Source organism: Nyctereutes procyonoides, unplaced genomic scaffold (genome assembly GCF_905146905.1).
Source record: "Nyctereutes procyonoides isolate TBG_1078 unplaced genomic scaffold, NYPRO_anot_genome, whole genome shotgun sequence".
Taxonomy (NCBI): Eukaryota; Metazoa; Chordata; class Mammalia; order Carnivora; family Canidae; genus Nyctereutes; species Nyctereutes procyonoides.
In genome coordinates this window covers 11,810,606-11,837,317 of record NW_026575025.1, presented here as the reverse complement: position 1 = coordinate 11,837,317, position 26,712 = coordinate 11,810,606, and the positions used below count along the sequence as shown (strand labels likewise).

The 26,712-nt window shown below is 56.0% G+C and overlaps 1 protein-coding gene across 17 annotated transcripts in view; it reads right to left on the bottom strand.

Annotated features, from left to right (window-relative positions):
• Positions 1–26,712, bottom strand: part of NRXN2 (neurexin 2) — a 97,368-nt gene that overhangs the window by 5,333 nt on the left and 65,323 nt on the right. For 11 of the 17 annotated variants that reach the window (XM_055311479.1, XM_055311548.1, XM_055311498.1 and 8 more), the window contains 5 exons: positions 23,489–23,670; positions 18,317–18,488; positions 14,162–14,251; positions 10,490–10,815; positions 8,072–8,150 (listed from right to left, as the gene is read on the bottom strand). In XM_055311479.1, coding sequence (XP_055167454.1) covers positions 8,072–8,150; positions 10,490–10,815; positions 14,162–14,251; positions 18,317–18,488; positions 23,489–23,670 — 849 coding nt within the window. The remainder of the gene's footprint in view (positions 1–8,071; positions 8,151–10,489; positions 10,816–14,161; positions 14,252–18,316; positions 18,489–23,488; positions 23,671–26,712) is intronic. The other 6 variants (XM_055311524.1, XM_055311566.1, XM_055311540.1 and 3 more) reach the window with 1 other exon arrangement.

Here is a 26,712-nt window from a genome sequence, read left to right as displayed (position 1 = left end):
ATGCTACCAAGACCACATACTGTCTCCTTTCCCCTATATTCACCCAAGCCCACAGATCTGGGATCTGTGGCCACCAAGTCACATGCAACACAGGCTACTGGGTTATCCTGGGGTCATACACTGGTCCAAGAGGGGTCAGGCAAGCTTGCCCTGGTGAGAAGTTAGCAGGGTCTGGGGGAGAGGAGGACCCGTCAGAGACTCCTCACTGTGAAAGTCCAATCGGGCCCTCCCTGGGCTGCCTTTCCTACCGGGTACTGGAGGGACTAGTGATGCCCAGGACTTCAGATTCAGCTCTACAAGGGTGCACCCTGGGATGGGGCGCCCCTGGGAGTCTGATAAAGAGCCTCAGCCACTTCCCTCCCCTCCCCCACAGCAGGCAGCTCCAGTGCTTGGAAAGTACTCACAGGTGCATTTATCACAGATGCCACCCACCTCCACTCTGAGGTTGAATGTCCGGGCATGTCAGTCTCACTTACTAAAGATAATTCCATTCTGGCCAAGCAGACCACCAGCTGTTCCTGAGCACCCTTTCCCCCCTCCAGCTCCCAGTCCCTCCTCCCCCAGCTCCCCTAACTCCCCTACCTCTACCCAAGAACCCCATTCCCACCCAAGCAGAATGTACCCACCCTCCAAGGACCATCAGGAACTGAGATGGAGTGTCTGAGGCTAAGCAGTCAGCAGGCTGAGACCCATCCACCTGCCTCAGCTTTGCGGACCAGAAAGCCATTAGCCTACAGGGCATTTCCTGTAGGTTAGAAAAAATGCAGCCCTTCAGTGTGGCCACTGCCCTTCAGGTGCATGACTTGGCAAATGGTATCTGTACACAATCAGAAAAGAGATATTCTGTCTACGTCCTGGGAGCGCAGCCCTGCTCCCAGGACCAGGACACGTGGCTTGGTGAGTAGAGAGCACCAGCTAGATTTCAGCCTTTACTCACCTGTTCCAGCAGGGAACCACCTGTGCAACTGTGTACAGTGGCCTGAAGGAAGGTGCCCCACCCCACTTGGAAACACCAGCTCAGCAACAGCAAACATCAAGGTGAATTCAAGGTCAGGTGGAGGTGTGTCGTGTGTGTGTGTGTGTGTGTGTGTGCACGCAGAAGAACACATCCTCAGTCTGCTTCTGTGCACCTGGGCATATATCTCCAAGTCTATGTGTATGTGTGCACAAAGCATGATAATCTGAGCACACGAACGTGGGTGTCCAGGAATCTGAACAAACGTGTGCATGCAAGTGAACCTCTGGCTATGTGTGTGTCCACCTGCCTCTGAGCCTGGTGTGCAGTGTGAAATGCACTGTTTGTGACCCAAAGGCCACTGAGAACATGTGAGTGTGCCACCGTGGGTCTGAGCATGAGGTAGGCCTCTGTGAATGTCCCTTTCCCCAAATTCATTCTCCTTCTGCTGGGCACCGAGACTACATTTCCCAGCATCCCTTGCATTTAGATGTGGCCGTAGGACTGAGCAGTGGGCACTGCGGGCACTGGCCCACAGAAGTCTCCTGTGTACGATCCTCCATGCTCTTTCTCCTCCTTCTGGTGACCTTGCAAACCACATGTTGAATGTAGAGGAGCTATAAGATGGTAGGAGTCTGGATTCCCAAAGCACCCCTTGGGGCAGAGCCACCTGCTGACCAGGAGCACCCTGGCAGGGCTTCACCTGAGTGAGAAACCTGCCTTGAAGCACCCACTGAGAGTGGGGGTTATCTGTTACAGAAACAAATGTTACCTTAACTAATACAGATACTGCACTAGAAATGCGCATCACAAAAGCCAGTAGCCTCCACATAACAATCCAAGGAAAACAGCTGGAAAGATGAACTATAAATTGCAGTGGCAGGTTATCTGTTTCCAACCCTGCTGGTGATGACCTACAGGGAAGGCCATGTGCCTGCTGAGGCTGAGGCACAAAAGGAACATGCCAGAAAGTCAGGGTGACAATGCTGGCTTTCAGTAACATATTACAAGACAAAGTTAGGCAAGAGTGGGTGAGTTTGCAAGCAGAGAAGGGAACAGAGAGAGCCCAGAAATGTGGGGCTTGTCAAGTAGTCAAAGGAGCCACTGCTTCCAACCTGTCAATCACAAGAGAGGTCCGAAAGGCTTTGAGAGACAATGACCCAGGGAAACTTCCCTGAGTAAGGAGGGATCAGCCATTGCCTCGAAGATCAGATCAGATGGGGGTGTGGCCTCCCCACCTACTGTTTCAAATGCCCTCAAAATAGTCACTGCAAACTTAAGGGAACGGCAAGGAATCAGAGAAACAAGGAAATAAAGGGCTTGACAAGTATGTATAGGAAAGAATGCTAGGTGTAGTTTGACGGCTTGAGCCTTTGGGACCCCCAAATATGCAGGAGCAGGAAATGGAGTGTCAACACCATGGGGCTCCGAAGAAGGACATTTTCCCAACAGTCACTTCAGAGATGGCCATGGAGGGTAAGAACTGGGCAGAGCCTCACACGGGGCAGTGCCACAGCCACAAACAAAGAAGAGGGGGCAGCCCAGGTGGTCCAATGTTTTAGCGCCACCTTCAGCCCAGGGTGTCCTCCTGGAGACCCGGGATCGAGTCCCACGTCTGGCTCCCTGCATGGAGCCTGCTTCTCTCTGCCTGTGTCTCTGCCTCTGCCTCTCTCTCTCTCTCTCTCTCTGTGTGTGTCTCTCTCTGTATCTCTCATGAATAAATAAATAAAATCTTAAAAAAAAAAAAAAAAACAAAGAAGAGGGAGTTTCTTGGAGACAGTAGAGGCAGGGGTTAAGGAGGAAACTTCGACCACTGCAGAGGTGAAGTCTCAGTGCAGGGCTGGAGTCTCATATAATGTATGCTGACTGAATTTCCTCAATGCTTAGAACTAGAGGCCTCTTTGTGTCTCCTTCCATCTTTCCCTTTGTTGAATTAGAGTTTTTACTGTGGTGGCTGCCTCTGGCCCCTCATTGGATTTGGAGTGTGTGCTGAGCTGTGTGAACAGTAAGATCAATTATCCTCTCAGTTCATGGGGATCCAGACCACATATGGGTCCTTGGGAGCCAGTCTGGACCCAACAAGTGGGCGGCCACCTGCCAGACATCCTCACATCTGCGATGACTGCCCTGACTGGGTGAGGCTTCAGGATGCCTCTCTCGGAGAGGGGTGGCTGTGCTCTGTGGGTATCAGGAAAGTGATGTGCACTGTTGTGACCCAAAGGCCACAATGGGCAAAAAATCTGTTTCTTCTTCCTCCTGAGGACACAGCAAGGCCACCCATCCCCACCGTCCTGGAAGGGGAGCTCCAGATAGCAGTGGGCAGAGGCAGCAGAAGCAGTGTGCATCTCCCTCACGGGCCTGGCCCACAGAGCCTACCCCTTCATGACTTCGCCTGTTGGTCAACTTCCACCACAACTGGGGATATCAGCTGGTGAGGATGGGTCAGCTTCAAGATGGTAGTGGACAAGGCCCTAGATTAGCACCTGCAGAGGAGCTGCCCACCAAACAAGAACACTGGTTTGTAACTTTACATGAAAGACAAATACATTTCTTTGTATTAAACTGCAGGTGGTGTGGAGGTTATCTATCATAGCACCTAGTGTTACCTTAAGAAATGCTGCAAAATGCGAACATTTGTGCCTCTGTGATTGAGCTAAAAGCTATGTCTGAGCAAGTGTGTCTGTGAGTCTGTGGACTTAAGCCTATGAATGCCTCTAAGGGGCTCGTGTATGTGTGCATGGGGGCAAAGCCTCACAAGGGGTGCACACATATGGGGTGAGTGCATGAGCTGCTTCTGTGGGTCTGAACACATGTGGGAGTATGTGAATCTGAGTACACATGTGTGTACACTTGTGGGTCTGAATAGCTGTGTGTGCTCACAGGGAGGCAGACGGTTTACTGGGTCTGAACATGTCTGTATGGCCCAAGGGGCTGGCTGAGAATGTGAGCCCTCTCATGTGCAGCTCATGTGGACATCTGAGCACATGAGTAAGTGCATCAGTACCAGTGAGGGCCCAGGTGGGCCAGTATAGACATAAGTGTGTGTTTGTCTGTGTGCGCGTGTATAGTCACTGTAGGACTCAGTATGAGTCTGTACGACTTGAGAGGTGTGAGCATGCATATGACTCCAATCATGTGTGTGAATCTGAGTGTGTATATGTGTGTCTGAGCATGTGTATGTCTCTGAACACATAAGTATGAATGTAAGAATGAGCATCTGTGGGTCTGGGCTAAGGTGGGCCTCCAAGGGCCCCCCATCATAGGGCAATGAGAGGGGTACAAGTGTGGATCTATACCAATGTGTGAATGTGCATGGCCCCTTGGGTCCAGGTCCACACGGCCCACCTCAGAATGTGTGCACATGTACCCTGTGGATCTCAGCACATGGGTGCCTTTGGTGTGCACACAGGCATGCCTCTGTGGGAATGGGCACACTTGCTGGTCCACAAGGATATCCCTTTGAGGAGCCGTTTGTGCATCCTGGTGCAACTGAACTTATTGGCTGGATACCACAGGTCTGAACATGAGTGTATATTTGGCTGGAGCTGTGCCACATGCACTTCTAGGAGCCCCAGCACAGACATGTGCTTCTCTGAACCCACGCAAATGCGTATATATGTGTGCCTACGCCTAGTACCTGCCTGTTCTGAACATGTGTATGTGGTCCTTTTGAAACATCTGTGAGCATCTGCAAGTCTGAGCACACATGGAGGACGGTCAGAGCACTTGTGTTATGCAGGTGGATCTGTATACATGTATGTGCTTCTGTGAGCCGACTGTGAACGTGGAACCCTGGGAGTCAGAAGACTTGTGTGTACAAGCTCACGCTGTACATAGATGCACATCATGATTGTCTGAAATATGTGGGTGCCTCTGAGCATGTGCTTGTGATCCTAAACATTGGTCTGTGCCTCAATAGGTATAAGTGTAAGTGTGTGTGAGCGTGCCTCAGTAGGCTGAAGACACCTTGTGTGACAAGCATATGTAAGGGTAAAACCCTGTGTGTCCAAACAGGTAGGCACCCGCAAGCAAGTGGGCATGTGTGAGCTTGCTGGGAGATCCATTAATGTATGTGCATGGATATATGTGTGTGTGTCTCTGGTCAGACATGTGTGCTTGCATATAAATGTATGCCTCTGTGGATCTGAGTGTGTGTGTGCACTTCCTATGTGCCTCAAGGGGTGCAGACTCCATCCCTACAGGGGCCAGGCCCATAACATAATGTGTGGGTCAGGCTGGGTAAGACCATGAGACATTACCCACTATGCAGAGCCCCCACTCAAGGCATTCCCATTCAAAAGAATTTAAACACTGTGTCTGTCAAACAATACCCTTCTTTGACTGGATTTCCAACCTCACGTGAAATAACCATGTTGGATGATGATTTCACCAAGCTGCGAGGAGGAGAAAGGGGGGGGCTTGGGATCTGTGAAGGTGCCCAAGTCAAGAGAAAGGGTCGAAGTGAGTAGGGATGATCCCAGGCTTGACATCGGGACCCAGGGAGAACAATCTGGCAGGTGGGAGGGATGCAAATGCCCTGGAGTCAGCCCCTGGGTAGCCACTGTCTCCAGCCAGGCTGCCTTCACCTCTAACACTGACCTTGGAGCGCAAGGAGGCCTGGCCCTCTACCAGAGGAAAAAGCCTCCCTGCATCAGGGGCATGAGAGGGCCCCTGGTTGGAGTCCCCTTTCCCTCATGGTCTAAATCAGCCTGAGGGGCTCTGGAGTCATCTTGGTCTTTGCCTGGCCTCCCACCAGGAGAAAAATCCGATTTAAAGCATTTCAGAATGGCGCTAATATGGAAATCAGATGTGTGTCACCTTGGGGAGACCCAGGGGCTTTGCAAGGTTTCCTCTGGAGGCTTGAGCATGCACTCTGTCCTTATTTTTAAAGCTGGGTGCCGGGCTGCAGCCTCTCCCTATTCCCCCAGCTTCTATTCTTCCTCCACCCTCCATCCTCCCCCCATAGGTTTGGCCCTTTGATTGGGGGAGGGCAGCTGACCCACAGACTTCAGATCCTCCTCACTCCCTTGTTCCCACACAGCCTAGGGGAGCTTGGCCAGTAGGTGTACACACTTGGTGCCACAGCCAGGCCCCTGATAAGACTCCAGGTTGGGGCTGGGATGCTAGGACCTTGGTAGAATAGCATGTGGCCCTGGTACAGCCCGGGATGTGCTCCATGTCCCTGCACACCCGTCCTGGCCCAACACTCTTCTCCATGGGGCCTGGGGAGAGCAGACCCCTCTTCTCACCCCACAGCCTCTTCTCAGAGTGAGCATATGTGTGTAAACACATGTGAGGGGATCAAGTGCCCTTCTCTCATGACCTGCCAGCCCTTTGTCCCCAGAGTCCTATCCCAGGGCCCTCATGGGGCCGTGGGTCACAGCCACTTTTGGCAGGCCTGGGTTAGAAACACTGCCTCCACTTCCAGGAAACCCCAGTATTGACTAGTTAGAGGGGTAAAGCAGGGTCGAGGGGAAGTGCCATACTGAACCTGCCAGATGCCCAGAACCTCCCAGAGCAATGGCAGAGTGCAGGCGCATCTCTGAGCTGAGATCGCCTAGTGAGATGGAGCCAGATGGCCCCCCAGCAGAGGGGCCTCCCCACTGTGGAGGGCGTCTGTTCCAGAAAGCACCAGCTCTTGGCTGTGGATGGGGAGGCCTTTCCAACCCAACAGCCTGCAGCTCCTCCAAGTGCCTCGGGGCCCAGGACCACCAAACAACCCTCTTCAGCTCTGGCCTATGGTGTCAGGGGGCCCCTGCCCCAGAACTGCCTCTGCCCCTGGTCTCTGAAACTGGAGCCCCTGCCCCAAGGCTCCATGGTTTTTCTTGCTCTCCCCAAACTCCTTCCACAGTTGCAGCCTATCCTCAGCTTGAGCATCTCCTTTGGGACTGGCAGACGCCCCTGCTTCCCCAGGCCAGATTCACAAGATATGCCCCAGTCACACAGCCCACCTCACCTCCCCCAGCCCTGCAGACATCTGCCCTAACCTCCAGCCTTCCAGTAGCAACAGCCCAGGTGCCACCATTGCAAAGTAACTGGGAGAAGTCTCTAGAAACCCAAGCCAGGGATGAGACTCCCACAGGCTCATCCAGGCCACCACCAAGTCCCATGATTCCTTGCTGGGAAATCTGGCCACATTTATTCCTTCCTCCATTCCTGCTGCCAGCTGTAAGCACCAGGACCTCAGCTCCTCAGGCCTTCCCTTCCCCCGGCTCCTCTTGGCCACCTTCAACCTGCTCAGGTAAGCAGCCCTTGCACCCACTGTGCCACTCCATACCCCCACACTTCTCAGTTGGCACTCAAGGCCCACCCTTCCTTTACCAATCTGATCTCTCTCCGGGGCCACACCCTTCTCTCCAGCTGCAAGGATCCAGCAGAGGCCTGGAATGCCAACCCCAGGAAGCCTTCCCTCCCAGCCCTGCTCTCCTGGTATAGCAGCTGCTCTCCGGCTATAGCAGCTGCTCCCCTAGAAATCTAGACCAGACCTCAGGTCCCAATCTCACCAAGGGACAGGTCTGGCTCAGGGCACCTCTTCACTGCAGACTGCCTGGCAAAGAGCTGCCGTGTGGTATAACCACCCCAGCTTGGCCTGGCAGCCATAGCAGAGTGTCTGTCTGGCTGTCTCCCTGAGACAGGGAGTAAGGAGGGTTCTGGATCCAGGAGATATCCAGGGAAAAAAATCAGGCCTCAGGGACTGATGGGAGTTGTAGTTTTGGACCAAGAGCCATTGGGATTTGTAGTTCCTAGGCCTGCATTCTCCCACCTACCCCCCATCCCTACCCCACACCCCAAGAAGACTCATGGAAGCTGCAGTTACTCCTCTTTCTAGGGAAAAGTTTCCCTCTTTCCTTCCAGGATTCCTTGGCCCTCAACCCCAGGATCCCTAGCTAAGGATCTCACTACCTCAGAGGGGCACCTACAGGCCAGAAACTGCCTTGCCAGAGGGACAGTTTGAGGGACCTGGAGGGGAATTGCAGGAAGACAGAGGAAGCTATCAGGGAAAATTAAGGCCTGGCAGCAGGCCCCTTGGGCTTGGGCCAAGTGACAGGGATGGTCGCCCCCCCTCCCACCAGCGTCACCCGGGCCCGGGGCAGGGGAGGGGGGAAAGGCACTCACCAGTACTGGGCTCACATTCCTCCAGGTCCTCATCATCACTCGGACACTCAGCAGAGGCCACCAAGAGGTCATCTGTGTTCTGTGGGCGAGAGGAGGGGTGGGGGAGGAAATAGTTCGGGGGTGGGTCAGGAAGCCCCAAAGCCATCTCTTGGAGTGTGGGACTACACAGAAGATGGGTCCTGGCCTGAGACATACACCTTGGTCCATGCCCCAGTTCTCCCATTGCTGTCTAGGTGATCGAGGGGCCTCCCTTGCCCCACTGTGCAAAGACACAGCCTGGCCAGCGCCTGACCTGCAGCAGCCCCCACAGCAGCCCCCACAGCTCCCTGGGGTCAGTGAGATGGCACATGTTATGCCTTTTATTTCTAGGAAGCAAGGGAGACTGGACACTGGACCTGGGGGTACAGGGCTAGAGCAAGGGGGGGGGAGCATGGGGGAGATGGGCATGGGGGAAATGAGATGAGGCATGGGGGCCTCTGGAGGCCAGCACAGGCAGAGAAGGAGAGCAGAACCTGGGGGGGCAGGTGGCTGTTGGATCCAACCTCACTACCCCACCACCCTCGTCTCTCTCCCAACCCCCTTCCCAGAGCCCGGAATCAGGCTGCACACAATAATTAGGGCTGTGGTTGTCATGGCAACGGGAGTCCGACTTTGTCAGCATTTTCTCTCCTCCTGATTGCAAAGAAAGAGAATCCCCAAGATGAGTGAATGTAAGGGGATAGAGAGGGAAGTGTGCTCGGGGTGTGTTAGGGAAGAGACCCAGGGAGGGAAACCCAGAGTCCAGGCAGGAATGGAGCCTGAGAGACCACAGGGTGTAGGGAGAGGGTTCCCAAAGACCAAGGATGGGAGGAGTCTGGGGGGGAGAGGTGAAAGGGTCACATGGTGCCTCTTCTCCACCCCCCACCCCCCCCCTCATCTTCAGAAGACTGGTTTTCTTCAGCATCTTTGTCCCCCTCAGCACCAACCTCTCCTGGGGGAGGTTCTCCCAACACAACTGTGACCCTGAAGGCCCCAGCCCTTCCGTCCACCTGGATGGTCTGCCCATCACCCTCCCACTGAGACTGGTTGGCCCTTCTTGCCTCTGGGCAATCAGTGCCCAACCTTGGGCAGGGCCAGGCCTTTCTCCCAGGGCTCCCTGCTCCTTGGGGCAAGGCCTGTCAATCAGGTTCCCTTGCTTTTCTTGGCAGTGAAGGCAAAGGGGAAGGGGGTTCAGACTTGTATCTCTCACCTGCATGAGGCTGTTGGCTGGTGCCAGGCCCCCTACAGCACAGACTGGCAGGGATGAGTGGACTTAGACCTCATGGAATCCAGCCCTCACTTCCAGACGCTAAAGGCAGGCCAGTGGTGGAGTTGGGACTTGCTCCCCAGGCTGCCTCCAGACCTCCCCCTCCCCCTGGGAGCACAGAGTCTGCTTTAGGCACAGAGGCTCAACAGCCATGGGTGATGAGGGACAGAAGTAGCTTGGGTTGGGAGGGTGGTGGGTCTACCATGCCAGGTATGAGACCTCCCTGGGCCACAGTCCTTGCTGGCAACAACCAGAAAACTCAGCCGGATCCCCGAGCTGCCTCTGTAAGTCACATGTGGTCAACTGGCTTTCGGCATCACAACAGCCAGGCCTGTCCTGCCCCATAAGAGCCTCATTCCCCAGGTACAACCCCATCCAGATACAAGAGAATATAAACTCAAATCCCCGAGGCTTGCCCTGATCTAGAGAGAGCCCCTGAGCAGGTGGGGCAGGCAGGGCGAAGGGTAAAGCACCAAACTGTCCACACCAACAGCCCCTCAGGCACTAGACATAGAGAACACGAGGCTTGCTAGGTGGGCCACCTGCTCACAGTCACGAGGAGAAGATGCGAGAAGGTAGGAGGCTTGCCGTCCCGCTGTAAGGGCACCAGGAATCAGGGAGATGCTGTTCCCGGGCCTCCGCCAGCCCCCAGCTGAGCTTCTAGGCACCCCCAGTGCTCTCACCTATGTGCCCCGCCAGAGCGATGCCACCCTGGTTCTATCCATCTGCTGCTCGCTCCCCACACGCCACTGGGCCTGGCCTCCGTTCTGGGGCAGGCAGACCAGCTCATTTCACCCTCACCCCGGTCCAGACTTCCTCCCTCTTAGGTGGTCTTGCCTGGTCTGGCTGGAGCTCCAAACTCCCCTGTCACACTGGGAATGGCCCCTGGAAATAGTGCCACCTTCCCATCTACAACACCCTTGGCCACCAAGGCAAAGGTCACATCATGAAAGGAGACCTCTCCCCCTACCCGAACCACCACCGTGACCACTAGGATGATACAGCAGCCTCCAGGATCCCCCCAGACCCCTCAGAGCCTCCCCTGGGTGCCACAGTTGCTGTGTAGACATCAGCCCCATCCCCCAACCCTGCCAAAGCCTCACTCCTTATCCATCAGCCCAAAAGACCCTCACCTGGGTGGTGCTGTCCCTCAGCGTGGGGGAGCGGCCCCGGCGTGTGGTGGTAGTCGCCATGGTGGTGGTGGTCTCCATGATGGTGGTGGCCATGTCGGCCAGCAGGGTGGTGGCCGTGGTCTCCGCACTGAGCAGCACGGATGGCCCCTCCCCCACCAGGCGCAGGTGGCCCTCAGTCCGCACATTGGGGTCGCTCTCGGCGGCCAGCGCCAGCACCTTGAGCCCATTGTAGTAGAGGCCGGACACCTGGCCCTGGAAGGGGCGGCCCTGATCCCGGCCCCCGATCTTGATGGCAGCCTGGCTGTTGAAGATGGTCAGCTGGCGGCCTGGTGGGGAGGGGAATCGGTGGGGTGGGGCGACAGACAGGGGAGGGACAGGCAGCGGGACAGATTGGAAAGGGACAGGGAGAACAGAGGGAAGGCAAGGGAAGGCAAGAGGATGGAGAGGGAAACCAGCAAAGGGGGTGGGAGGTTGGAGAAACGAGGAGGGGGCAGACACCAAAGGGAAAGTCCTTGTCAGCCACAGCCCTAGCCCAGCCAGGGACCCCGGAGGGGGCGGGTCCCCCAAGGCACACATGGGCTGGAAAGGGAGGGAGCCCAGCTCCCCCCTCCCCTCCATGCTCAAGCCTCTGACCTTCCCATCCCCCTCTCCACTCCTGCTCCAGGGGCATCGCCCCCCTTCTTTCCCTTCCTTCAATTGGATCCCCATCTTCTCCCTCTGCTTCCCCAAACGTCTCACGCCCAGTGTCCAGCCCTGAGCCATAGAACCCTCAGAAGCAGCAGACAGAGAAGACAAAGAGACAGAGACAGAGAAGGAGACTGCCAGGCCAAGTGGTCAGTGCGTGTCAAAGCAGAGAGGGAGGGACAGCAAGGTGCCAGGGAGGATGGTGCGTGGGGGGAGGGCTGGCGTGCGTGAGGGTGGGAGCAGCCACGCAGACCTCACTCTGCCCTGCCAGCCACCACCAAGCCCTCCGACCTCTGGCCAGGCTCCCGTCTCTCCTCCCCACCTCCCCCCTCCAAGGCCCAGCCACTGCCAGGGGACCAGGCCCTGGACAGCAGAGGCCTTCCTCCCCGCCAGGATGTGCAAGCACACAGATGGAAAATGTTAAAGGGACCTTGCTTCGCTCGCTGACAGCCAAAAAACCGCTCCAGCTCCAATCTCGCCTCCCCGCCCCCACTCAGCAGTGACACCTCAGAATTCCCACCTGGGTGGGGTTTGGCTGTTTTCTTTGGTTTTAGTGGATCCGGGGGTCGGTTTAACCCTCTGAGTTTGTTGCTTTGGTTTGGTTTTTAGAAAAGATATTTATTATGTTTAAGTTTAGATTTAACTTTGGTTTTGGTTGCTTATTTGGGGAGGAGGGGCACAGAGGAACCACTACATCGCCCCTGCTCCCCTGGACCTTCAGCTGCTGGCGCTGGGGGGTTTAAAACCTGGCTTAGCCCTTGTTAGCCTCTGGTTAGTGTCTCGTTAAAGATCTGGTTTAGAGTTAGGTGTCTGTAAGCCCTGCCCCCAAAACCTGGGCTGAGGATAATCCAACTTGTGAAACCCACTCCTTCTTTGGAAACACAGGTTCCCTGGGCCATCCAACCATCTGTGTGGCCTGTAGCCAATGACCACCCATGGCAGGGGGTTTGAGGCAGGGATCTGCTTGGCCCTCTGCTCAGCCTCTCCTCCTCCAGCACCCTCCCAGTGCCCAGCACCTTACTCCGTCCACAAAAGCTGAGCACTGGTTAGTAGCAGCTGGAATACTAGACCCAGAGAGTGCCTGAGGACCACCGTATCCAGAGATTATTCCCAGGCATAAAAGTTAGGAGAAAACGAAGAGGAGAAGGCTCACAGTGGTTGAACAAGTTTGGGAAGCAAACATTTCACAATTAAATGACAGGTTTCTTTCTCACAGGACTTCTCAGAGACTTTATTAAACCAACATCCACATGTATCTATCCCCAAGAGGAAGAAACAGGATTCAGCATTTCCCAAGCTCATTTTACCACAAATCTCTTTCTTGGGAAGCATCTCATGGGACTTGGGCTTCACCGGATATGTTTTGGAACTGGAAATTGATTCATTCAATAAATATTTATTGAGCACCTACCACATGCCAGATGCTGACTGTAAAATAATCCCTCCAAGAGTGCCCAGATCTTGTTTTTAAATACCTTCCTGCTCCTCACTTCCTCTCATTCTCCCGGCAGCCTCCAGGAGGGAGGCTGAGCCAGCCGGCTCACTTTCCCTGTCCTTCTCAGGAGGGAACAAGGCTTCTGGACGGGGAAGTGAGCTCTTCCTTCCACCTCTGGGAAACACCAGAGCGTTTTGCCCAATCTTTCACTTTCCAGAAGAGGAAATAGGGCTCTAGAGAGGTGTGACCCCATAGCTAGGAAAGGACAGCTGGGGTTCAACCTCTCCTGAGCCACTAGCCCCACCACCACCCACCCCGCCCTGGGCCTGTCCAGCTCTGCCTGCCTGGGGGTCACAAGTTGTCCCAGCCTCAGCCCAGGCTACTCCCTTGGCCTCTCTGATTCTAGGAGAGGGAGGTGGGTAATGGAGAGGAAGCTACACAGGTCAGCGAACTTGGCCCCTGTGGCCCCACCCACAATGAACTCCTCAAAGGGTTAAAGTTCACCCCGCTGGAATGAGCAACCCAGTGCGGCTGGGGGCTGTAGGTTTTAGCGATGTCTGTTACAGTCCCTTTAACTTTTTGTCTTGTTATGGATTTATCACATCTGGTTATCAGCATGTTTAGTCCCCGCTGGCTGTATGAGGGGCTGGAGGTGACATTTGGGGGTTTAAGCTGGGGCAGGCCCCAGTGGACATTTAAAAGCACAGTTATCAGCTGGTTAGATAGGGGTTTAACAGCTCTACTTCCCCCCTAGAGTTTAGCCTTAGAGGTACAGAGCTCGCCCCCTCTCCGAAGGGAATGGGATGGCTTTGCCCTTGACCCCAACTTCCCTTGGTGACAAGTGGCCTTCTCCCTCACACCCAGCAGTGCCTCACTACCCATAGCCACTCAGCTAGCCTGTTCTGTCGTGCTCACCAGCTCAGTAGGCACAGAAACCCCCATGGGATGGGCCACCCTTCCTAGCATCCTCCTACCCCTGCCTCTGTTACTTCTGAGAGGCCTTCCAGACCAACATGAGTCCATTCCAGAGACAGTGCCCCACCACCACTCCCCTGGGAAAGAGGGGTCTTTCCAGTAGGATGTAAGGCCCCCCACTCATCCCTTTCCTCCTCTAATGACCCCAGTGAAGCCTTCCCACCCTCCCTTTGGATCCTAGGATCAGCACTTCCTGCTTCCCAAAGGCTTTCTGCTTCTCAATGCACTGTAGCCCTCTGGCTGGCCCTTCATAAAACCCCGCTCCTGATCTGCCCTCCAGCCTGCTTTACCAGGGTGGTCAGGAGTCTCAACTGGACAATCTCAAGGATCACCCTCGCCCATTCAGGGTTTGGAAACCTCTTCTGAGCAAAACCCTGGCCCTGGCCCAAACCACCCCTCTACTTCTAAAGACGAAGACTCTTGACTCTAGAGAGGAAGGGGGCATCCTGGTGGGATGATCAGTCCCTTCCCTAAGGGGTGGGCGATGGGGAAGGCACGGTGGGGAAAGAGAGAGCTCTGCACCTTTAAGATCTTGTTTTTAAAGTTAATTAATTAATTAATTAATTCTGGTTAATTACCTTTGTCGAGCAGCCACTCATCTACTACTCGACCAAGCCGGTAGGGGATTCTTTGTCTAGCAATCGCCAGGCGCTCGTTATCAAAGTTTCCTTGGAAAAGTTTAGAAAGACAGTAGGTTTCTCAGGCGGCGAAGTCCAAAGGAGTTAGCAAAGTAATTACGCATTTCTCAGGAGACTCAAGGTAAGGCAGCAACATCCACCAGAAAGGGGGTAAGGTCCACCCAAGACGGGAGAAGCAGCGCTGGGTCCCTTATCCTCCCCATCCCCGCCCTAGGCTCCCATTCAGAGCCAGCCCCACCCTAGGGGCACGAGTGACCCAAAGAAAAAGACAGGGAGTAGCAGAAAAGGAAAAGGCAGCTGGAAGGTCAAAGGTCAGAGGTTAAACAGGTTTATCTTTGCTCAAGCTGTTGTGCCCACCTTCCTTCCCCATCCCAAAGTGGGGCAGTGGAGCAGGGAGGGGCATTTAGCGGGTTTAAGTTAAGGGGTAGGAGGGGTCAGTGGCCCGGCTGGTTACTGAGTTTAGAGGGTGGTTTAGAAGTGGGAGGGATGGGTTAAGTGGGGTTTATGCGGCATTTAGGGGGTGGCCCGGCACTCGCACTTAACGGTAACATTTAAACCACTTCTCCAGGCACTCAGCTCCCCTTCCCTTCTGCGCTTGGCTCCCCACTGTGCTCTTTGCCAGCTCACCCCACACCCCTACCCCACGAGCTTCCACCCTGATCCCTTCCTCCAAAGGGCCCATCACCACAGCCTTGTAACCCTTCCCACCATCCCCTCTGCCTGCCACTGCTACAGGTCACTCTGCCACCCACAGCCCCACCCACCCCTCTGCCCTTCTCTGCCTCTCCCACAGTCATCCCCCTGACCTCCAGCCCCATTCCAAGACCTTCAGATTCCACTCTGCTCAGGTCCCTTCATTTCTGCCCCATTCATTTCTGCCCCAGGGACCTAGTCCAGTTCCTGATGCCTTGTCACTCACTACCCTTTCTGCTTTAGGCTCCTCCCCACAGTTCCTAACCCCACCCTTTCTCATCCCTACCTGTCCCTCTCTCCACTCACCACTGTCCAGGCCTTGGAGATAGGAAGACTGTGTGTGTGTGTGTGTGTGTGTGTGTGTGTGTGTGTGTGTGTGCACCTAGGAGTTTGGTATGCTCCTATCTGTATCCACGGGCTGTGGATTATCCCAGTCTGTAGCAGTGGAAATGGAAATGATTTCCTTTGGGAATCTGGCCACTCCTCCCATTGAAACCATGTACAATATTCAATAACGTGTTGGTGGGGGGGCTTTCCTGCTCATCTCACACTGCACAGCTGCACTGGCCTCCAGTGAGGCCTGGGCCCCGGGCATGCCATGGACACCTCCCATGGACAAGCACACCACGTGTTTGTGTGTACACGGCTGCTGCCTTGACTAGGTGCTTCTGACGCAACGAGCCCTTGCCTTCCCTACAGATTTAAGTCACTAGTATCTGAGTAAAAAAATGGATTGTTTACTCTTTTAGTCACTCAACAAACATCTATTTTGAGTGCCTTCTCTGTTCTGGTGCCGGGTATTGAAGATGAAGGATGAAGCCCTGGCCCTTACCCACAGAGTGCCCCAGCCAAGCAGGGGAGACTGGCAAGTGACCAGCAGTGTTTTTTGTTCTGCTAGAGGTGGCTTAGGCCATCTCCCCACTGGGGATGGGAGAGAGAGGTACCAAAGAAGACACTGGAGGAGAGATGAAGGGACCAGAAGGGAGTCATACAGGGCAAGGTGGGGGAAGCACACACGCAGAGCACATTCAGGAGGGCAGGAGGCTTTTAGGGACCCCCTGTGTGTGTCTGTATCTGTCCTTGTATGTGTCCTGAGAGGAAGGGAAGAATGTACATCTGCCTCATTGGAGTACATAACAATTCTAACAGAAGTTCTGTTTGTTGAGCACCTCCTCTAAGCCATGTCATTCTAGTGCTTTCCTTGGGCCATCTTATGGAATTCTCGCAATATTACCATGAGGTGCATATTATCCCCATCTTTCAGAGGTGGAAACAGTCAGAGAGGCTGGATGACTCACCCAGGGCCAGACAACTTGTCAGTAGACAGTCCAGGATTAAAAGGCAGGTCCTGCTGACTCAGAATCCAAGAGCTGAGTCTCTGTGCTCCCTAAAAGTCTGGAGGCCCAGGCTCTGGGTCATGCCACCTGCCAACCCTGCCTGTCAGTGTTGCTCAGGATGACACTCGGCTTCCGTCGACCGTCTGCCCTCACATTGCACACAGGTGGGCACTGCTTTACAGGTGAGGGAACACCCAGCAGTCTTCCCCATCCCCAGCCAAGGGTCCCTGAGCAGAGGTGAGCAGGCATGGGCTCCATGGGAAGAAGCTCTGGACCCAAGTCATGGTTTGATGTGATGAAGCCTTCATGTCCTCCCAGTATAGTCCCATTCAGCCTCGGCTGAGGTCCTCACTGCTACAAAGGTTGCCCTCACATGAGTGTGGCTAAGAGAGAAGACTGGTGACAGTAGGGCAGTCACACCTACACAGCCTGGCCTGCACACACGCAAGACTTCACACAGGAGTGTTTGTGTGCCTGAGTGACCCCACACATGCCCAGAACCTTGGTGTAGGCAGGCCTCCCTCAGCAGGGCTTTCCTTTCTCCAATGTCAGTTTGACCTTATGAGTATTTGTAGTCATCTGTGTGTCTGTGTTTGTCCTTTATGTCCATCAGCCTCTGTAGTTTTTTTTGGGAGGGTGGGACCATGTGGTTCTCTTCATCACCAGAGACTGTGGGGTACAAACCTGCATCTTTACACCAGCGTAAGCAGGCCTGTGAGAGTTTGCACACCTGCACCTTTCCCTGTCCTTCTGCCCACACCCTTCTCAGCCAGCGTGGGGCAGCCACTCTGCCCCCGCCTCGGCTGTCACTTCTGCCTCAGAGAGGGAGTTAGGCTGCAGATGCTCTCCCTTCTCCTTGGTCGCCCCCGTGTGTGACTGTGGGGTCGCTCAGCCAGATTATACCTCCACAAGTCTGCATTTCTGCATTTCCCTCCTGCTCCTCCCTCTCAGTCTCCCGCACTGGGCTCTCTTCTTCTCCCTCCTGAAGCTCTGTCCACCTCTTCTCCCACTGGCTGGGTCTGTGCCACAACATCTCCATATATCTCTCTGCATCACTCCGGGACTGCCTCCGTCTCTGCTCCTGTCCCAGTGACTGTTCCCATATCTCTCTATCACTCCTCCCCTGGCTCCCCCGCACTCTGAGGCTCTTTCTCTGCCTCCTCATTTTTCCCATGTCCTCATCCTCTCCTTCCCCTTGCTCCTTAGAATCTTGGTCTATCCTGGGCCACCACAGCTGTCACACTGTGTGACACTGTGGAACCAGGTCTGTTTGCGTTCCCGTGCTTCCCACTCCTAGACTGTGAGCTCCTTGCAAGCAGAGGCTATGTCCTGCTTCCCTGTGTCCTCAGAGCCTGACACCTAGGAGACTCCCAGAGAAGGTCTGTGGAATGTGCTTGCACTCTCATCACTTGGCATTCTCTCCCTTTGACTGTGTCCCGTATTCTCTGAGACATTGGGGTTCATTTTCTCTAAGCTTCTATGGTCACTTTTCTTCCTTTATCTAGAACTCCTGATAATGGATCTTTGACTTGCTCTTTGTAAAGACCTTGGTTCATTCTTTGGTTCTGTCCTTGGGATCAGGCCTGCCTCCCTGCCAAGATAGATCTTGGGTTACTTATGGATCTTCTCTCTTTGGTTTCTGCATCTGCCTTCCCACTTTGCCTGTCCTTCAATTCTAAACCCATCCTTTCCTCAATAGTGTCAGACTCTCCCTACTTCTACCCTTCTTCCACTACTCTTCTCCCCCACCCCTACCTGGACCCTGGCCTTGAGGCCTTCCCAGCTCAGCTCTGCCCCCTCCCTCCTAGCCGACAGGCTCCCGACACCGAGGTCCAGTCCTCCTCACAAATCCCGAGGTTTCTCTTTAGCCATACCCCTGTCCTGGTCGCCACTAGCCTTGCCTCTCACGTGGCCTCTCCCGGAGGCTTAGCCCCGCCCCCGGCAAGCCAGTGATCCTATCAGAGGCTTCCCTGTTCGCCCCGCCCCCGGCAAGCCAGTGATCCTATCAGAGGCTTCCCTGTTCGCCCCGCCCACAGCGCCTCCTCTGCGCGCCGGCTCCGCCTACCTGCCGGGTACCGCTCATTGACGGGCCAGCTGTCCACCTGCAGGGTGGCGTTACCGCCACTTCGAGTGAAACGCACCACGTGGTATTTGCCGTCGCTCACGATGGCGTTGGGCTCATCGATGGTAATGTCGTCCGTGCCCACGTTAAAGATCACCCCCACGGTGCCCTGGTCCTGGGGACAAGGAGGTAGAGGTCAGCGACTAGGAGGGAATAACCATTCACTCTAGAACTCCACCTGTGACCACCACCGCCCCAGATCTGTGGCACTTCACAGCTTTACAACGCACATCTCCCAGTCCTGCATTTGCTGACCCTCTTACCCGCCCAGAGAGGTGGGCAAGCTTGCCTCCCCCCACATGCAGGCAAGAGAGTGACCTGAGACTCAGAGGTTGGGACCACGGTGGGGTGCAGAGCCTGGAGGGAGCATCTCCGCTAACCACACCTGCCTTTTGCCTTTTGGTTCGTTCAGAGTATTCACAAATGTTTACAGGGCACCCATTCTGTGCAAGGGCCACTGAGCCCAGGACCGGACAAGGAGGCCAGGACCAAACTGGGGGCCATTAGAGACCTCTCTAGGGCACAACCAACAGAGAAGCACATGGAAGCCAGCCTAGCACCTGAGGAAAGTCTGGCCTCACCATGCCCCACCACTCCCAGCCTCAAGCCTCCCCTTCCCTGCATGCTCAGCACTGAGCAGGTCCCCGGGGCTCTTGGACTAAGGCAGCAACATGCCTCTCCTGGCAGCTCATCAGGCCCCATGTTGGTCAGGCCTGAATGTGAAGTCATAGGAGTGAAGGCGGGAGTCTGGACTATATTTTGGGAGTGATGAGTATGGAAAGAGATCAGGGAGACAAATCACAGTAGACTTACTAAGGAAACGTGAGTGTGTGGGTGTAGGGGTAGAGGATGGGCTGGGAGCTGAGGAAGGACAGGAGAGGAAAGTCAGAGACCCAGGCCTGGAAGAGGGGAGCCAAGAGTCCGTCTCAGCAACCTCTGGGACCTGGGGTCACAGGCTCTGGACGGGCAGGGCCTGGGGAATTCTCCAGGGGCCACCGAGGATCCAGCCCCAGAAGAGTTCTGTTGACGGCAGCAGCATAAGAGGGAGTGCTTTACTGAACCCCTAAAATGTGCCAGGCCTCAGAGGGTACTATACACATATGTTCTCTTCATCCCCACAGCAACCCTCTCAGGAAACTTATGGAATCCCCAATTCACTAAGGAGAAAACTGAGGTTAAGGGAGGTTGAGTAACATCCCTAAATCCACATCACAGGAAAGGAACCCCTGATTTGAACCCCAGTTGGCCTGACTCCAAAGCCAGTGTTCTCTCTCCCTTGCCCACTAGTCTGGGGAGATGGCCAGGGGATAATCTGAGCAGCTACTGAGGCCAATCTACCTGAGGGGCCAAAGACATCAAAAGAAGCCAGGGGAAGGCCCAGGAGGCCCTAAACCTGGGCCCCTATTCCATTCCCCTGCACTTCTTGGCAGCACTCCTGGACTGAGCCCCCTAGCCCTCTATGCCTCTCCTCCACACAGGACAGACACCCACACAGGCTCCCTTAGGCCCCCTGAATCACACACAGTTATGGGACCCAGATCCCTAGAGCATACACACACACACTCCTGGGGTCTTCCTGAAAGACTACCCCAGTCCAGCCTGGGCATTAGGGCCCATTCCACTAACAACTCCTGCATCCAGCAGAGCCAAGAACCTGCCACTGAGGATGGGGATGGGGGGCTCACAGATGAGGTGGGGGTTAGGGTTTTGCAAAGAGCTAGGCACAAGGTGGGCAGCTGTGGCTCACTTGGAGATCCAGGCCCACTCCCTTCCTCACTTCTGGATCCAGTTCTCCCCTTCCTAGAACCTGGGAAGGCCACACACACACACACACACACACACACACACAGAGTCATATACACACAATGCAGCATCTCTCCTCAGGGAAACTGAGGCTGGGCTCGCCTAACAAAGAGTACTCGCAAGCCCCACACACCCACCACCCACAGACTGACAACATCCCAGGGAGACGGGATGATCACGTGCTCATGAGGAAAAGAGCTGAAGCTCCTCAGTACTATTATTAGCAATAACATCACCCCAGAATAGCATCAGTCCCTTAGACACCTCTGAGGGTTTCAACCGATGAGGCTCGGGCCAGGCAGTGATGGTGGTCAAGGAGTAGAGGCTGCCTGGGACCTGGGGTGCCAGAGGGCTGGCCAGGGTGACTGGAAGGCAGGACCCCTGGGTTTCCTAGGAGGCAGCTGAGCTCAGAGCCATACGCTCCGGGGGAGAGGCAGTTCCCAGAGCTGCTCCCAACGTGAAGTCAGTTGTCACTTCTGTTAAAGTCATTAATTCCTAATTCCCCAATTACCTCATTAGGCGGCGGTGGGGAGAACGCGGCCGCTCCTACAGCAAATAATTATGGGAGTCAAAATTAATTTGGCAAAGTGGAGCGACGCTTTATTAGAAACGTCAAATTGCTTTTCTCTTATTTTGCTGCCGCCTCCCCACTCTCTGAGAGCTGCTAATGACGCGGCGGTGGGAGCTAGTGTGTCACCAGGAGAGGAAGGGCTTGGGGGCTGCCCCCCAGGGGCTTCAACCTGGCTGGGCCCTACTCTTCCCTCACAGCTGGCCTCTCCTGTGGCTCCCACACTCTCCCCAGGGTCCCCACCCTCATCAGGCTCCCCATCAAGGTCAGGCACCCCACCCCAGCCCTCAGCAACACCAGGCACCAGGCCACATTCCTCCACAAGCCTGTGCCAGGTGAGGACTGTGGGTCCTTTCTCCCTGCACCCTGAGCCCCCATGCTGTCTCTTCAGTGCTCAGAAACCCTGTCCCCTAACCCTGCAGGCACAAAGACACACAGGACTGGTCAAAGAGGCAGTTCCAGAACATAGGCAGATGGACACGTCTGGCTCGAATCACAGATGATCAGGGTGTAGGCTGACACTGAGTGCTTCCTGTCGGCTGGGCCGTGTCCCGAGGCTTTACACACACAGTGTCCTTGAAACCTCACAGACTCCCTTTGTCCTCTTGCCATCCTATTATCGGGCCTCAAAAGGGGACACTGAGGCTCACAGCGTGACTGCACGAGGACAGAGCAAGGAAGTGGCAGAGCTGAGACTCAAACCCAGGCCAGCAGCTCCGAAGCCACACCTGGCTCCTCATGACTGTCTAGAGAGAGAACACAGCCTTAACTCGCAGAGAAGGCCATGGAGACACAGCCACACCTGCCACAGGGTCAGGAGACTGGAGTAACAGCAAGTACCATACTCCCCTGGGAAGGGCAAACATGGAGCAACACATGTGATCAGAGGCCGAGAGCCTGTCCCCCATGGTCCCCCAAGGTCCCCCGTCACTCCCAACACCGTCAGTATGCACCTGGCCCCACATGTCTCACACAGTCACGTGTGCTGTCCATGGCCATGGTCTCTCACATCCAGCCGGGGACACTATCCTGCTCACACTGGCACAAACCTTCCAGGCATTCTCCCCAGGCCCTACTCATCCCTCCTCACCCCTTCCCTACATGCTTCTCTGCCTGGCCTCCCCCATCCAGCACCCAGCGGCTGCTGCTCCCACTCCAGCTCCACTCAGCCCACAGGACATCTCACACCTCCTTCCTTTGCTCCCTGGTGTTGGGGGAGGGATGTGCAGGGTACCCCAGAAAGTTAATGTGCAAGGAGGGGCCAGTAGCCACAGTCCAATCAGATGAGGAGGGACCAGAACACAAACATACTTCCAAGGTCCCCTTAAAGCCCAGGACCCCCCACCCAGACCTTTCTAGCACATAGAGCCTGGTCGCCCTACTCGAACCCCCAGCTCAGGGGTCCTGGCCAGGGTCAGCATGCAGGATGCGGGCAGCGAGAGGAAAGGGTTGTAAGGGGACTTACAGGTGGATATGAGATTGAGGTCAGAGGCCCAGGGGTTAAGGCCATGGGGATGGGGCAGGGGAGAGGCTAAGTGCAGAAATGAAACAGACCAAGGCCAGAGGCTGTTGGGAAGGCTGTGGGGTAGGACTAGAAATGGGGAAGGGGTCAAGGAAGAAAAGGGGCTGCCTGAAGACAGAGTTAGGATGAAAACGGAGAGGAGCTGTGAGTATGGCAGGTGGGGGGTGTGGTTAGGGCATGGTATGATGGAAAGGGGGTATGGCCGGTATGAGAGATGTGAGGTGCTGATTCCATAGCAATGAGGGGACTGAGTAGAGGGGTGTGCCAAGAATGGTCAGTATGGCAGGTAGGGTGTGTAAGGTGTATGGTGGGTAAGGGGGTATAGCGGGCAGAGGGGTATGGTGTGTAGTGGTGGGGAGGGGGATATGGAGGGCAGAGGTGTATTGCAAAAATAGTGGGTATGGCAGGTAGGGTGGGTAGGGGGTATGGCGGCTAGGAGGGTATGAAATGTATGGCAAGAATGGTGGATATGGCAGGTAGAGCGGACAGGGGATATGGTGTGTAGGGCAGTAGGGTGGGTAGGGCAGATAGGGGCAGGTTTGGTAGGAGGCCCAGAGGGAGGCACTGGAAAGAAGCAGAGGTTGAGGAGGGGAGCTGGGCAAAAAAAGGCATGGCCAAGTGGGACAGGAGGCCAGGGTGGGGATGTACGACTGGGCCAAGAGGTCAGAGAGGAGTGAGCATGGCCAGGGAAGGTAGAGGGGAGGTAGGGTAAAGGGGCTGCTGGGAGGGCAAAGGTCATGGGAACAGAGGTTAAGGGCAGAGCACAGGCAGCAGCAGGATCTACAGGCAAGGTGCAGAAGCAAGCATGGATTGCTCTGGGGCAGGGGCATATGAAGAAGCAGGGCAAGAATCGGTGCAGGCCACAGCGGGCTGCCATAGGTCTAGCAGTGGGCAGGCAGCAGCCCAGGGCAGTTGCAATGTGGGGATGTTTCATGGGCTGCAGGAGAATGGCCTAGAAGTCTCAAGTAGCCCTCTGTTCAGGAAGGTCAGGAGATGACCTGGAGATGGAGTCAGGATGTGGGGAGCTTCACATCAGCTAGGGTGGCTCTGAGAATGGACAACAGGAAGGGAGAGGGTCTCAGAGGGCCCTCCAGGAATTGGGGGAAACATGAGAGAAGATGTGAGGTGCTGATTCCATGGCAATGAGGGGACTGAGTAGATCTAGGGTAGGAAGACTAGAGGGCGGGGAGGAGGGGCAGGGGCCAGGACCCTAGATCCTTACGATGTGCAGTTGCAAGTAGTCTCCGAGGCCGGAGGCACTGTCCACCCGTACCAGCACAGCACTCCGCTGGTGCGTGCTGAAGCCCACGGCCAGGCGGTCCATCCTCGTACTGGGCCGGTCATTGGGGGGCCACGTGTAGGTGATGAGTGCTCCCCCCTTCCCAAAGATGTATGTGGTCCCGGCTGCAAAGAGAAAAGAGAAAGGGAGATATGACTTCAGGTGAGTGAAGTTAGCAGGTCCTCAGGGCTGCACAGGGCCACCAGGCTTCAGCTGTGATACCTACAGCAGCCACCAGGCCCTGCAGTCCTCAGGAACAGTTGGCAGGCGGGTGCCCGGCTGAGAGCCCGTGCACGCGCACAGACAGATGTAGCTGCCTCATCAAGAATTCTAGCTTTAATTACAGCAAAACAGAGAGGCAATAGAGAGAGTGGCACAGAGAGAGAGCCCAGGGAGAGACTGCAAGGGGACCGGGAAGTGGACGGAGGGCAGGCAGGACCCAGGGGGCCCGGGCCCGCTCAGCTCAACTTCTCCCAGGGCTGGCAGAGGTGACAGATTTGAGGTGTGTGCTCCTATGAGCCCAAGCTGAACAGGCACCAAAGCCAAGGAGCCCCAGGCAATGGCGAGAGGCGCAGGGGCTGTGTTCAGCTCTGACTCATAGCCCACAGGCTGGCACCCTTCCACCACCTACCCCCACCCACTCCCAAGCCCCTGGAAATCCTGGTCCCAGTGTGGCCAGGACTCCTTGTTTCCACTCCCAATTAAGGGGCTGCCTAGGTCCCCAGAGAGGGGTTGCCTGGAGCCTTACCCAGCAAAGAAGAGAGAGATATTGGGGCTGGGGCAGGGGGCGGGGTGGGTACGGAACAGAGACTTGACAGCCAGAGGAGGAAGGAGGCACAGAGACAGATGGACAGAGGGGGGTGTAGGTGAGAGAAAGTGGGAGAACTCAGAGCCAGGGATGAAGGCTCCCTCTCCCTGCCCTCCCCCACTCCAGCCTCCCTCCCCCTCTCAGGCTCCTCCATCCGGCAGCCGGGGGCGGTGTGAGGTCCCTAACGATCTCAGCCCCAAAATAAACCCCATTAGTCGCCAGGTTCCCTCCTGCGGTGACTGGGCTGCAGGGGGGTGGGTAGGGGGAGACAATGGCAGGTGTGGGGGGTGAGGGGCCAGTCACCCAGTTTCCGGGAAGGAAACATTCATTGTCTGGGAGGCCTAGAGGACTAGTAATCTGGGGCCTTCAGAGAAGGAAGAGAACAATCTTCCATTCTTTAGAACATAAATGGAGGAGATGAGATTCATAAAATACTTAATTAAATAATTTGCCACTAACAACTCCTCTCAAAGCACTTCTTGGGGGAGAGGAGTTCAGGGGAGGATTTATCCAGAGAGAAAGGCAGGTGGGGGGCTGAGGGCAAAAGCCTGAGGTAGGCTGGGAAGGAGTAGGAGAACTCAGGGGTAGGATGGAAAGCCCTGGGTCAGGGAAGCCAGGCTCCAGGAGGGCCTGAGGCCCGAAGCATCTTGCTCCGTCAAGATGGCAGCCCAGCTGGTAACAATAGGGCTGGGCACCTCAAGCACCCTGGGGCCTCTCACCCCAGGGACTAGGAGCCCTGGTGCAGTTGGGACAATCAGCGGGCTCTACCCCAGGAAGCTCCTAGGCCCCTGAAGGAGAAAAGGGAAGACTGTTGCCCAGGTCCCAGAGAGGCCATGAGGCCAGCAGGGGTTCGGGGCTGGGGGGAACAAGAGCTGTTCTCCAAGGCACTTGTCATCAACACCCTCCATCTCCCCAGATCTAGCCAGAGAGAGGAGATGACCCCAGTGCCCAGGGCAGGGCAGAGCAGGCCGGAAAGAACCACCTTGATGTCTACTGACATCTCAATACTGCTGTCAATGGGAAGCACCCTCAGCAGACAGGAGGAGCTTGGCCCCGCCCCCTCAGACGAGGAATCCTTTATACTTTGGGGCCCTGGAGGCCCCTGGTGAGGCAGAACCCTCAGGATGGGGCCCCCAGATTAGGGTGGAGAGCTGGCTGGAGGCAGGGTACACAGTGAGCCACACCCCCACCCCAGGCAGGTCACTTGTCTGAAAGGGGCGGGCCTGCCGGCCAGGAGCAGAGTAGGCCTCAGCCCCTACAGCCTCTCCACTCCCAACACTGCAGCACTCTGGAAAACCGGCTGTTTCCATGGCAACCATAATACCCAGGGTCCTCCCTTCCCCCTCTACTCACAAGCTGCAAGTCCAAATTTGGGGGGTGGGGAGGGCCAGGGGAACTGAGACTGCTGACCTTCTACCACACAGCCCCCTTCCCTGCCTCTTCACCCCACATGCTCCAGCCCCCTCCCCCAGTCAGACGGAGGAGGGGGCTTACCGGGTTTCTTGGTCCCTCAGACCCATGGAACCCCATTTCTATGGGTCCTGCTCCCAAACCTCCCAGGTCAAAGGGAAAGGAGGCCATTTCTCCTCACTTCCCCACCCGAGAAACCCAGGCAGCACGTCACCTTGGAGAGAAGAGAACCCTGCCTGAGCCCAGAGCAGGCCTGAGCAGCAGGCCAGCCCCATACCCCACAGGGCAGTGAGGCCTCCAGGATCAGTGGTCCCACCGGCATCCGGGCCGCAGGCCCCACAGGAGACCCCACACCCACACACAGGTGACAACACACCCGGCCACACACAAAGACCCAGCGTGGAGAGGAACTCTCCGAGAGGAGACACGAGGCAGCCGGCAAACATGGCGGTGAGCGCACAAAGACAGGCCTTGGCCAGCAGCGAGGGCAGGGGCCACACGTCCCCGCCCCCGGTCCCTGCCCAGGCCCTGCTCCACCAGGCTTCCCCCGGGGTTTATTACCCTGCTGTTCTAACACTGCAGGCAGTTTATGACACGGGGTGGGCCTGTGAAAGCCTAAGGGCATTTATTACACTGTGGGGGAATCGGGTGGGGAGATGCGTCTTGGACCACAGGGGCTGAATGGCTTATTGGACTGGGGCAGCAGTAATTACCCTGGGGAGACATTTCTCCTGCCAGGGAGGCGCTGCCGCCTGGTGGGGGGAGGGGGGTGGGCAGGGGGATGGGGAGGGGGGTGGGGATCTGTCAGGTCCCTCCCGGTGGCTACCAGGCTGGACCCCCCACCGCCAGAGGTAACTCCCAACAACCACCACCCCACCCCCAGCAACCTGTCCTCTCCACCCCTGGCCACTAGACTCCCTGGGGCGCAGAGACAAGGAGCCACAATTTC